Consider the following 13,215-nt stretch of genomic DNA (forward strand, 5'->3'; position numbering starts at 1 on the left):
GATCATAAGCAAATAAACTGTTAAATGAGTGCCATCAAAAATGTTTGCACCCCGCTGCATTTAATATAGGAGTAGTCAAGGGGCAACACGAGAGAAAAGTCAGCCATTCCCGTACTGGATTCAGACTGCCTACCTAAGTACGAGGGATTCATATGAAAACAGTGCATACATGTAGTGCATATGGATATCAAAAAAGCATCTTTCAAAACATTTATTTTTCAGGAGGAAATAAACTGGGTATTCACCACATAAATCACAACAAATTTGACCAGAACTGAACATTTACTACACTCTAGTAAAGGGAGGTCACACAGCCTGATCTTACTTTGCTTTACTAATTATCCCGGTGTCAGAATGTTGAATGCCAGGAGCTTTCTCTTGCTGACTGAAAATCTTTGTGCTCTGTAGCAGCAGCTGCAGCACACACCTCTGAAAATGACGGAAAGATTGTGCTCTCACAATCAGCCTCGCAGCAAGGACAGAGAACTTAAGATGTGTAACCCCCAAATGCCACAACAAGAGGACGCCCACCTGGAACTGGAGAAAGCGGAGGGCAATTTTCACTTATTCTCCAAGGGTTCATTCCTCATCCCTGAGCTGCACTCAAATGACTCAGAGGATGAGAGGAAGGACACCTGGAGCAGCAGGCGGTCCGATCGATACCCACCAGGCTTTCGCAATCCAAGGGGTCAGCATGTTGAGCGGTTGATTGGTGGAAAGCCCAAAATAACTTGCAGCCTGTCACGGGATGTGTGACCCTGTCATTGACACAGCACTTGGCTAGATTGGAGCAACATCAACACGTACAGATGCCAGAGTGGAGCAATGTTAGATGTTGAGCTCCTCCTCAGTCTTTTTGAGTTTTATCCATTTTACCTTCTGATTTTAAACTGACATGCTCTGCTCTGGTTGGTATACAGGGCTTGTTTAAATTGCTGTGAAATTGTTATCTGTTTTTGTCCCTCCTGCTGAGAGGAAAATACATACCGCTATTACACCTCTGTGTAAACCCGCTGTGATATAGGCCCTAGAGCTTACAAGTTGATGCACTTCTAAGAATGGAAGAATCTCAGTGTCCTTGAAGCACTGTAACATGAAAAGAATTGAATGGATCATTATTCAAATGTGCCACCTAATGCTGCTCTAAAATGACTCATTGTAATTTTAAAAGGGGCATTAGTGGTGACATAGCCGCAGATAATTGAATACTTCTGCCTTGTCAAAAATGTCTGCTTTTGTTGCCACTAGAATGGCCAGAAATTATCCTAATATTTCATCAAAATTATCTGATTTTGTTGCCGCCATCATGGTTAGGAATTATCCCGATGTCTCGTCAATAATATCTGGTTTTGTTTCCACTAACAGTAACTGGAAATTGTCTTGAATATCCAGAGGTTTCACACCCCACATACAGTATATGGGGTATTTTAGCATCTTTCAGCTCATTGTTTTGGTTTTGCAGCACGTTTACAGTTTGTTTCACTCTCATGGCTCTAATCACCGTGTTTTCAGGCAGCTCTTTTCATTGAAAACCACTGTATACTACATTCACAGCACCAAAGAGGAGATAGATAAAGGTACTGACTAACTTAAGCCGTCACCATCTTGGCTTTTTGGAGCCATGAAGTGAACAGATTTGGATGAAATGGTGGAGAAGTGGAGGATATCCCAATTGGATCTGCCTGAGCAATCATGAAGTAGCCATGCCAAAAAGAATACCCTGCTTCATTGTCGATTATACTCTTTATGGGACTTGAAACTAGTGATTGAGACCACTTGTTGGGAATCTGTTTCCTGAGGTAGTAAATCAAGTGAAAAATTGTCATTTATTCATAAGCTTACATACAAACAGTTCATATTTTATAAAGTTTAGGATTTGTGGTTGGTCGCGCTTCCCCAAAGTGTCCAAAAAAATCAGTGAATGTAGCTTTAATGAAACTTTCTGTAGTTTGTGGTAGAAACATGGTCGACAAAAAGACAAATGATAACACTAAACTTAACCTTAAACATGATTAAAGAATTCCTTCCAGCTCAAGTCTTGTTCTACACATTCATTCAGCAAATGAACACTGACATGCAGCAGCACCCTATGCATGACTAGTGGTTTTTATCCTGAGCCAACGAGACATAAAATTGCTAAATAGCCCCTCCACATAGAGGGCATCTCACCTAGCTGTTTATGAAGCGGTCATGAAACGACCATCCTTAACAACCCTCGTCCTCCATCCATCCTACCGTCCTTAACACCTTAAATAAATCCCCTGTCCATCTCAGATGACAAGATAAATGCCATCTACCTCCGAACCTGACAGAGAAACCTGTCCACCTCAGGGGAGCAGGCATTCACTTGCCTAAAGGCGAGATAAGGATAAGTGATGGTTTGTGAACCAACAGAAGCTCTTAAAGATAGAGTTAAGCTTTTCAGAAATAAGCTTCAGACACCGTGAGGGAATTTGTGTCCCCAGATGAAGGGCAGTTATCATTACAAGTGTTTATGATAGCAGCTGATAAAGCTATGCTTAGCTGAGTATGCTGGGGGATTATTTTACATTTATCTGCATGTAATTATTTTTGAATTTACGAGGACAAACACAGCCTCCCTGTGCTGGAGTGTGGCCAAAAAAGACAAGACAATCCACCCGAAAATCGATTTCTGGTTTCTGCTGCATCTCTTTACTTTGTTAAAGTTACTGCTTTACACTGTTAATACAAACTCAACACTTCCTGAATCGGTTTCAAATTAAAAGCCCTCAAGCGTTTCAGTGGACAGAAACCCTTCAGTTCTTAACAAGGCTTTTATTGTGAAACATTTGCAGGTATGTACTGTGGAAAACTCATTGACTTGCAAGATTCATGTATGTGGGCTCCAATTTGATTTTGCTGAAGTCTTAGAATAAGTAATGTTAAGTTGAATCATTGTGAGAAATAAAAACACGATGTGTCACAGTTGCCCTGATGGACTGTACTGCTACTGTCAGTCATTGGCTTTTATTATGTTCCTCTTGGGAGCGGCTGAGTCAATGGCGACAACTGGTCGTCAAATTTGGTATTACTGGTCTGATCAGGTATTAAGCCTCATATCAAACATTTTACATCCTGAGCTGTCAGAAGCACGATCCTCTCGTCCATGAAGTGCAAGAAATGCAAGTTTCCTTCTGCCCGGTAAAGCGTTTAGCTGGTGTCAGTCCCTCAAAATGACAGCAATAACATCTCTGTGGGGAAATCCACTGTAGAAAAGCTGAAGAGAACAATTTCCCCCATCCAAAGAAGCCTCAATAGGCCAGAATGCAATACAGGAGGCGTGATTTGTTTTGGAAGAGGGGTGCAACTCTTCAGCAAAGGGGCTTTCTTTCTCTTGGGCTTCATGTGACAATTTCAGGCATGTCATCCAGCAGCATTGGAGGCTTTCAGGCTTTCAGGGAAATGTAGGAAATCACATATTCTTGCAGAGGCGGATAATCACAAAACCACTTCTTGGGTGCATCTATGATTGCAAATGATTTATTACAGCATAAGATTATATAAGGGTGGATTTTAACTTGTGCTAAGAAATGACACATTTGTAAAGATGGCTACTGACAATTTCTTGTTCACTCTCCCTGCAGTCCTGCCTTGCGGTTTTCTTTAATTCACTGCCTCTGAAACCACCACACAGATATATTTTCTCAGGGGTCTGTCTTTGTGCTTTTGCTGAAAGAACGTCAGACATGATTAGAAAGCCACTGCTTTTCAGCTCTCAAATTTGTGCTGATTTCTCCTCTCTCCAGGACACCAGGTAGTCATTTGAGCTTGCAGATGTGATATCAATATTGCCTCTCTTTTATGAATCTGAGCCTCATACTGGGCAGTTAAACACTCTGACTGTGAGAGAAAAGTGTCATTTTCAATCAGGATCGGAGAGTCGTGCAACACCTGTTCAAAATCTCCCCGAACTGTAATGAAGCGCAATTAAGTGTGTCAAATACGGGAGGACTAACGCGACACGCTAACGGCAGATGTGGAAAGGATGTTAGGATGAGTCATGTGGGAACGCTCTGTGTTAGCTTTGGAGAAGATTAGGTGAAGGGCTGGTCAACTGTAAACGTTTCATGGTCGTGCCGTGTGTCCCGTCAGCTCCTGAAGCAGATGTGACGGTCACCGGCAGCGGTCGTCACAGACGACGAAGGAAGCAGATTGTCGGGGAAAGCCATCGTGACAAGGTTGTGTATTCGTTGTGCACAAACACAGGCCTCATTAGGCATGGCGAAAAAAGTATATTGACCTCTTTGTATAAACGCACACAGATCGCTCTGCAGTATCTAACCATGCAGGTTGATTACACTTATGAAAACTTTTTGCAAACTCTACTGTCGAACTGGCTGATTGTTTGATCTGACTCCAGTCTGTATATTCGAAACGCTGTTCTTATTATCTGGTTTGGGGTTAGGCACTTAAACCACTTGGTTAGGTTAGGGCCCAGGGTTAGGGTGAGGGCTGTGGCTAGGGGTCAGGATTAGGGGTCAAGGCTAGGGTTAGGGTGGGGGGTCAGGGTCTTGGACTCAAGGATGAACTGATTAGATTTTGGTGATCAAAGACAGCACAAAGTGGTTGTTCTCAATCTTTAATGGATTTACCAACAATGCTAATAATCTTGTTTTATCATGCAAAATGAGAAACATTTACTGGTTCAAACCTCTCAAAAGTGGTCAAAAGTGAGGGTTGGCTGGTTCTCTGTGTTTTATATCATTGTAAATTAAAATGTATTTGGGTTTTGGACGGTCAAATGTGCCAGAAACCTGTTAAAAAATATTACCTTGGCCTCTGAGAAATCACGATTTCGGATGAAACGTTTTGTCAGCTCATCCAAAAAAAATTACTTGTAGTTGCAAAAACTTTCTCCCTCTGTGGGTGTTCAATTTGACCTTGGCGTGGGGGCCATGTTGGCGCAGCACGGCCGCTTACTTAGGCAGCACAAAGTTGGGCACAGAGGAAGCAGTTTGGTCGGCAGGTGTAGGCAGGGCGCCAGGACGGAGCCTCTTTGATATTCACAGCTCATGAGGGAGAGGTTGATGTTGGAAGATGGGCAGGGGATGGGCAGGGAAATGAAGACAGAGAGGGCGAGGGGAGAGAAGGAAGGAGACGGAGATCTGCTGTGGTTCGGTTTGACAGCGTCACCGCCTGTGGTGGAAAGGGGGAAGGGAAGATGGGGTAAAGAGGGGGAGAAATGATGTTCACTGACCTGTTTCTAATATTATCTCTGGCTCCCGTTTCTCCTGCGTTCGTCCCTCACGTCTTTTGTTTAATTTCCCCTCCTGCGTCATTTATTGCCAGCTATTTGCTCCTGTTTGCTTTCTGTCATCGTCTGTCGTTTCATTTCCCTCATTTTTATTTGTGCTGCATTCCTCTGTTTGTTGTCAGGATGTGGTAATTCATTTTTTACTGGCTCTCCCTTTTCCCTCTCCCTCCTGTCATTTTTTTCCCCCTCCATCTCCTGCCCCGGCCCTGCTTTATTACTCCAGAACAATGCCCTCCCACACTCCAGGGGCTAGTTGTCCTTTATGTGCATGTGGGCTATGGATCACTCCCTCTCTCCTTTAACCTTCAAATACCTGTTAGCAATGCAAAGTCACCAGGTCTCCCCGCTGTGACTGACCTAGTATGTAAAACCCCTTTTAGATGGCATGTTAGGCTATTAAAAAATCCCAAATTTCCAGATGAAAGTGGCTCGGATTAAAAGCTAGGAGTGGGTCCAATCATGTTCCTCTCTGCCTCTCAATGTTGAATCCCCTCCCATGTGTCCTGCCTTGCTCCACATTCGGTGATCTGATATGAATTTTTGTGTAAACACCGCAGAGATAGCAGACGAGAAGTGAGCTATTTTAGATTCTGTAAATAGAGAGGGATGGGGAGGCAGGAGAGGGCTCATTAGCCATGAATCAGTGACATCTCTGACATTCTGAAAATGTATTTTTCTTCGCTTGGCTCTTGTCGTGGTGTCGGGATGAAAGTATATATTTGATGTCAAATGGAAAATGGCATGTTAGCATTTTCAATTTTTATCCAGCGAGTGTGACATGATCGCAGCGAAGCAAAGGGTAGCTCTCGTTCTGGAGTCTGAAACAATGCAAGCCAGCAGTTTTTTAAGAGTCACCAAAGGTCCTGTGTAGTAACTTCCTCCCCCGTAACTTGGCAGCGACCTGATGGAAGAAATACAACGCTGTAAAATACAGCAGTAAATGCTGTAAAACGTCCAGGTGTTGCTTTAATTTCGCCCAGGAAGCTGGAAGTGAAAGCAAAGCGAGCAAGCAGTGGGTGATGGGGAGTTTTACACAGGGACCGATTTAAGAGGCCGGTGCCAAATAAACACAGACAGAAGGCAGAAAGGAGCGAAATGAGGAGAGACAGCAGCACTGATAGAGGATGTTTTGCATGTGTGTGTGTTCGCCTGCAGCTCTCTCATTAAGGACATCTCTCTTTCCAACACTAACCCCTCCTGTGGTTGGATGCACACACACAAGCAAAGAGAACCCAAACCTGATAGATGCTCGTCGACTAATTCTGCCACATTAGCTATCAATGCTTCAGATCTTCCCCCTTGCGTCTCTTTATTTCAAGTTCCAGCGCTAGGAAGCTAATTAATGGACTCCGTGTCTCCTCTTCAGAGGCCATTACATTCACTGCTTATTACTATTCAAGCTGGCCCGTCCTCTGAAATACAACTTCCATTATGACTTCATGCTTTCACGATAATCAAAATACGCTGTAATTATGAGTCTATGGTTTTGAGATATCTATAAGCCCCGCACAGCCGATGCAGCAGCGCCTCAGTATTCATGCAGCGAGCGAACTCTTCTCTGCATGCTGATGCGCGAGCCTCCGGGTTTCGCCGCCTTGCCACGTCGCTGTTTATCAAAACACGCAACAGGGAAACCTGCTGAAGGGACGTGGAATATGTCGCAAGGGGAGGATTTGAATTGGGGTCAGACCTATGGACGGGTTCCTAAAGAGCCACAGAAAGATGGTAGTATGGGGGGGGGGAATATAACAGCAAATGTCAATAAATCCATCAAACTAAATGCCAGGCCCATGCTAAGGAAATGTCATTGGCTGTTTATAATGGGGCCGCTATCCAGGGGAGTGAAGCTGCTGCACGTGCACACCTACTTAGAAAAGCACAGAGCATGCAGGGACACGCTGAGGTGGAAACAGGCCCAAGAGATGGCAGTTCAGGAGGAGAGCGCAGCTGGTGATGTGTGGAGCATACAGAGGGGTAAAGAAACAGATGCAGATGCCAGTTAAGCAGCTAACATCCTGCTACACCTGTCGAGCTCGGTGGCAGGTTTACCTCTCAGAATGGATGGCGATTGCTGAAACTGTGAGCCCTCGACTTGCAACAAAAGTAGACTAAAGCAGCTCCTCGTTTTTATTTGGAAACTGTCAATTTGATTGGCTGTGTTTACTGTTTTGCAGACACAATTAGCAGGAGCTACCCTGCTAACTACACTATAAAAGTGACTTTACTTAAAAAATTGACGATACCATTTACCTCAAAATCTCAAAGTAAAGTAGACCAATATTTCTAAGTTGTTTAAACTTTTTTAGCTTGTACAACTTCAATTTAATCCACCTTACTTGATATGTCTGAGGTTATCAGTTTCCTGACTTTTTTAAAGTAAAGTCAACTTTTAAAACCTACAGCGTACCATTAACTACCATGTATGTTGGTGGCAAACTAGTAGCCGCATGATTAAATTGGTTTATTGTGATTTAAGTTAGCAGAGGGCTAAACGGTTAGCCGCAGAAGTCTCTGGTGTGCGCTCTTTCTGGGCCGCACAATGTGGAAGCTGTGTGGAAGATCCAGGTAATTTTACACACAGGAAGTCAAACTTTTTGGCTTCATGCACCATTTAGCAGCTCTCAGGAATGAATGGGGCTCTCTATCCAGATTTCCCTTAGTATATCCATGAAAGGGGATATTACACCACTTCACTACAACCAAATGAAATGCACTGTTACCTTGAATAAATCAGGGATTTCTCATGGTTTGAACATTTTTGGGGACATTTTTGGATAATGTAAGTGCACAACTCATTTTTATGACTTTAGCTAGATACAGCTAAGCTATTATTGGACATTTTGCATCGAGGTGTAAAGAGAAAAAGCGCTCTGTGAGTTCATCTATCCTGACGGTGCCGCTGACTGGCCCTGCACAGTGACCCAACACTTTATTAAAGCACTTCGTGTTGGTTTTCCTGTCATTTTGTCACCCATAAGCGACATGCTGGATGCTTCAGTGCTGCAGCCTCACTGCCCAAAGTACGCTATTGGATGTGTTTCATGTATCGAGTTGTCCCTTTCACACTTCACACCCCGTCGTTTGCAGTTCACACCTCCCTGTCCCTCTGCAATTCTATCGGTGTCACACTGCCTGAGCCCCTGCACAACACAACAGTTAACTGCTATGTCATTAGTTGGTATTACCTATCCTGTCTATAAACAAAAATGGGTAACACCACCCACACACATACGTAGACCCGGTGATAAAGAGGCTGCAATGAGAGGAATGTTTTTGTATGTGTGCGAACGTCAAAGCACCTGCGTCAGTGGCTTCTTTCACAAGATGCAAATTGGCATATAGCAGGTAGCCACATTAATATTCAAAAATGTGGGTGTGTGCGTAGGCGTGTGCACTTTTGAGTGTCTGCGTGGTGATTACCAGGAACGAATCCTTTGCCGAGATGCTCAAGTCCTGCTCCGTCACTGTCTTTGATGTGTACGCAGGTTGTCACAGCAGCCTCATTGTTCAATGTGAACGTGGATGAATGTTTACAGCGAATGCCGGGCTGCATTAGCGTGATGCGTGAGTTTGTATGTGCATGCGAGTAAGAGAAAGAGATGGAAGAATCGCAACTATCCTGACCATAGGCATGTACAGGACATTAAAAATCCCAAACCCTGCAGGAATTGAGGTCATTTAGCGCGCTGCAAGTGATACAGTGGGATATCAGCCCTTGAAGCTGCTTTGAAATTATAAAACATTCATGTGCGAGCATTGAGCCAGCAGCTATACAGTGCAACTGAGCTGGTGAGCAGCGCTTACATGTATCATCTATGACACTTCAGGGATTACGCACAAATAGACTGTTGAAGCATGTCAGCATCACTGTGTGGAGTTTTTCATGTGCTTCAGTGAACTGGCTGGTTTGTAATTTGGATAAACGCTGTTGTGATGGAGCCGTCTTTAGGGATACACTTAAAAATAATGGATTCTGACATTTTTTGCACGTAACGAGAAACAGTTTCTTTATCCGCAAAGAAATGGGATGTTTTGGAAAATAGGCTTGTTTGCCTTCTAGCCAGGAGACAGATGAGGTCAATACCACTCTATGGTCTGTCTGTTAAATATGTTTAGCTTAGCTTGGAAAGGGTGTAGGAGGAAAGTGTGAGGTTTTTGGGGAGATATATGTTATAAGTTATCTTATTTACAACAAGTGGGATGATTTCCATAACTGAATTAATGCTTACCATATATGTATTTTCCATATTCTATTCCATAGTTCAGATGGGGACATTTTGCACAATGGCTGCAGTGTTTGCAATTTTTTTGGATTGATTTCCATAAAATTAAGACTGTTTGTCCTGGATCTGTTGTCTAACCAGAATTATATTGGCCTTATTAGTATCAATGTGATAGCTGTGTTCTGACAACGCCATTTTTAGTCATCTGGCCTGCTAACAGCTGTTCGTTTCCCGTGTGAGAGTTATTTTGTCACATACATAAAGTAATGCAAATGAAACCACAATGTTTTCCTTAACCTAACCAAACTGCAAGCGTACAACAAAGGTCCAGTATGCCTGTCGCTGGTACCCTGCAACGATCATGTTGTTTAGGAAATGGTGATATATGTTATTTCTGGAGTCATTGGCAATCAAACTATTCAGGTGTTTAGGTATGAGGATGTGTTGTAAATGATCTGTTTTGCTCCAGACGCTGACAACAAGTGTCTTCTCCTGTTGCTAGGCAAAGCCAACAATAAACCAGTTAAGGCCGTCAGGAAGGCGACACTTATTAGAAATCAATTCTTGATGTGAATAAAGTGGGCGCTGATAAGGTCATCCCAGCCAGATGTTCTCCATGAGGCTTCCCAGGGCTGCTTTCTAACACTCAACGATTAGCAGCAAGTGTCAGTTTGGTTGTTGTGACAGAGTGCAAGCAGCTGACGCCCCGCTGTGCGTGCTGAGTGCCTGTTGTTCTCACTAAACCTACACATCTCTGGGGCAATCTATCTTAAAAAATAAAGGCTCTTTGGCGAATTCATACCCTGATTACATCTTGGAGAGACGAGCCGAGTCTGTGTTGTTTCCAAACAGCGACAAGCCGACTTAAAATGTCTCAAGGGTTCAGCTTCCCTTTGACACCGGGATCTGTGGACTGTGTAGTGCAGAGCGGGAGCCAGATAGAAGAGCAGCACAGTCAAAGGATTAACATTAGAGCTAGTGGCTAAAGCGGTGCCCACAGGTCAGATTAACAGAATGTAAAGCTCGCACCCCTTACACCGCACTTTGAAGTAGGGCTTACATCCTCGGCTTTATCCTGTCAGGAAGTGCAGTCAATGGTGAAAGGAAGCATCATTCCAGATTTTTTTTGGGGGGGGGGAGAGATTTGGCATGTGGGTTTGCTCGGGGTGATGAGCAATGAAGGATCACAGCAGTAAGTAGGAGCTGGCGGTGTCGCGGTCGGGACTCCGGCTGTCACTGAGGGTTAGCGAAGGGTTGGGAAGTTGTTCCCGTGGTAACATTATCTGCTCGCTCAATTCATTGCATTAGACCCTTTAATCCAATGATATTCTAACTGTACATTTATAAACCTCCAAAAACCAAGTTTTACTTCAACATCAAAGGTTGTACTTGCAACAGGGTTACAAATAAAGACCCGTTTGTTATCATGAACTGCACTTTTCTATCTGAATTGGATTAAATTGGTTTTTGAAAGAGTGGTCTCAACATTTTGTCCAGCTCCGAATGATTCATGCTTCATATTTTGAATTTGAAAACAGAAATCGACGGAGCAGTTGTGGAGCTTTTGATCATATCACACAATCCTCCGCACAGTCCTTGTTGAGTTCGTCCACTTGTCCTTGAATAGTTGATGCTTGAATTTCCATTTTCCCAAGCACTTCTAAGGACTTCCTTTGCATGTTGACATAAAACTTGATATTGGTTAGTTATTTCTGCGATCTTGGAAATGGTAGTCGAAATCAATCTCAACACAACGTCCACTAAGTGACTGTTTCAGACATTTTTTTGATTAGTTTCACCAAACTTTTTAGTTTTAGAGTCAAATTTTCTGGTTAGCATGCCTGAATGTCCTGTAATGGATGGATGTAATTTGAATTCCAACCCTGAAAACTAAAGTAAGTAAATTGCCCAAACTAACGTGGTGGACTCAATGGTGAGCTTTTCTTCCTGTCCTGCATGATGATTACATGCTAATTCCATCAGTTTTACTTCCAATCCTGTTTTGAATCTGCATAATTTCCTCCCCGGTTAACAATGACAAAGTTTCCACCCAAAGTTTGATAGTCACACGTTGAAACACTCACTTTAATACAGCGCCTGGTCGAAACAGGTAGCTGATAACTGATTTCCTGGATTTATGTTGAGGCGATAATCAGACATCACGACCCAGCACTGAGACAGCTGTGGCACATAAACAGCTGTCATGGAGCAGATATAAATTCCTCCTGACTCGTGTGTGACCCCAAGGCTCGATTCTACCATCCCGGTCCCGAACCAGACGACACAATGTAATAACGCTTGTCCCTCAAGAATCCGTGTTCGGTGTCGGCCTCCACTTTGAGGTTATTGGAAAGTAATGTGTGTTGAATTTGTTCCATGATTTATGTCGTTTCGAGGAGTGCAGCTCAGTGAAATAATGAGGATGGAAATGAAAAAGAGCCATGACATAAGGCCTCGGCGGGATAATTCTGAGGAAATGTTATTTTGAAAGCGGCAAATTATTTTCCAATAGTTCTTGAGGAGAAGCTTTTTGGGGAATTCATGTCATTTGAAATACGCTCTGAGGGATTGAGAATGTTGAAGGACAAAATGCGTGTTTACATGATATTATGTATGCCTTTAGGTACTCGGAGGGAAAATACAGCCAAACAGAATCACATGAATCACAACATGCAGGAATAGTCTTAAATGTTAAGTCCAAAGTCAAAAATACATAATTTTCCTCTTCCCTGTAGTGCTGTTTTATTCATCGAGATTATTTGGGTGTAGGCTGCAGGGTTTTGGAGATATCGGGGGTGAACTGTCGCTTTAAACCAAAGAAGCAGAGCTCTAATTTGTAAGAGGAGACAAAAGTTGGACGCGCTCCAGTAGCAGTGAATTTGAAATGGACCCTGCCGACGACTAATGTAATGTTTGCCTGAACCGTCTGAACACTCAGGTGAACTTTGCTTTACTGTAGTGGTGTGAGTTCTACACAGGAGAGAGAAGCCAGATCTCCTTGAAATTACCAGGCCCATCTTTTCCACTGCCGGGATTTCAAATCACACTTAAGCAGCTTCGATGATGCAGTTACAGTTTGTCTCAAGATGTCAAAATGGTGTTTTTTTGGGGGGGAGGGTGAGAAATTGGAAAGTTTGGCTACTGTCAGCGCACGTCACAAAGTTGACAACTGCGACGTCCTAGTTGGAGTTGCTCTACTGATGATACGCTCACACAAAAATATAACTCCTTTGAAAATACAGTCTGAGGCATTCTGGTTGATCTACTGTCACCATCTGCAATTACCAAATAAAGGCAAAAATGCGTAAGAAATACATAAATGGAGTCAGTGAATTTGTTTTTAAAAACAAACCTCTTTGACATCCTTGACAAGGATGAGAGGGTAGACTAAAACACATTTTTTAAATTGGATAACTGTGAGCCAATAAAGTCAGATTTGCCTCCTCTTCCTCTCTGACTGACTGTCTACGGGTTGCTTTACACTTGCCTGATCTCAAATGCTTATACACTGCAAAAGACTTCCAGCTACGACTTCTCTACAGTGTCAGAGCAAAACTTATTATTTCATTCAGACACTCGATCAGTGATTTAAATGTCCCCAATACTGCCAACTAACTTCGGTGTCATGGTGTGTTTTATTCTGTGTGGTGTTTTATTTTCCACTTCCTGTCTTTGTCTTTTTCCTGCCCCTTTTTCTGTGCACACCTGTGAAATGAG

The 13,215-nt window shown here is 43.1% G+C and overlaps 1 protein-coding gene across 1 annotated transcript in view; it reads left to right on the top strand.

Annotated features, from left to right (window-relative positions):
* The first annotated feature begins 435 nt into the window (after window positions 1–435).
* Window positions 436–13,215, top strand: part of LOC140991953 (neural cell adhesion molecule 2-like) — a 184,489-nt gene continuing 171,709 nt past the window's right edge. The window contains exon 1 of the mRNA XM_073462125.1: window positions 436–688. Coding sequence (XP_073318226.1) covers window positions 436–688 — 253 coding nt within the window. The remainder of the gene's footprint in view (window positions 689–13,215) is intronic.

The sequence above is a fragment of the Pagrus major genome, chromosome 24 (assembly GCF_040436345.1).
Source record: "Pagrus major chromosome 24, Pma_NU_1.0".
Taxonomy (NCBI): domain Eukaryota; kingdom Metazoa; phylum Chordata; class Actinopteri; order Spariformes; family Sparidae; genus Pagrus; species Pagrus major.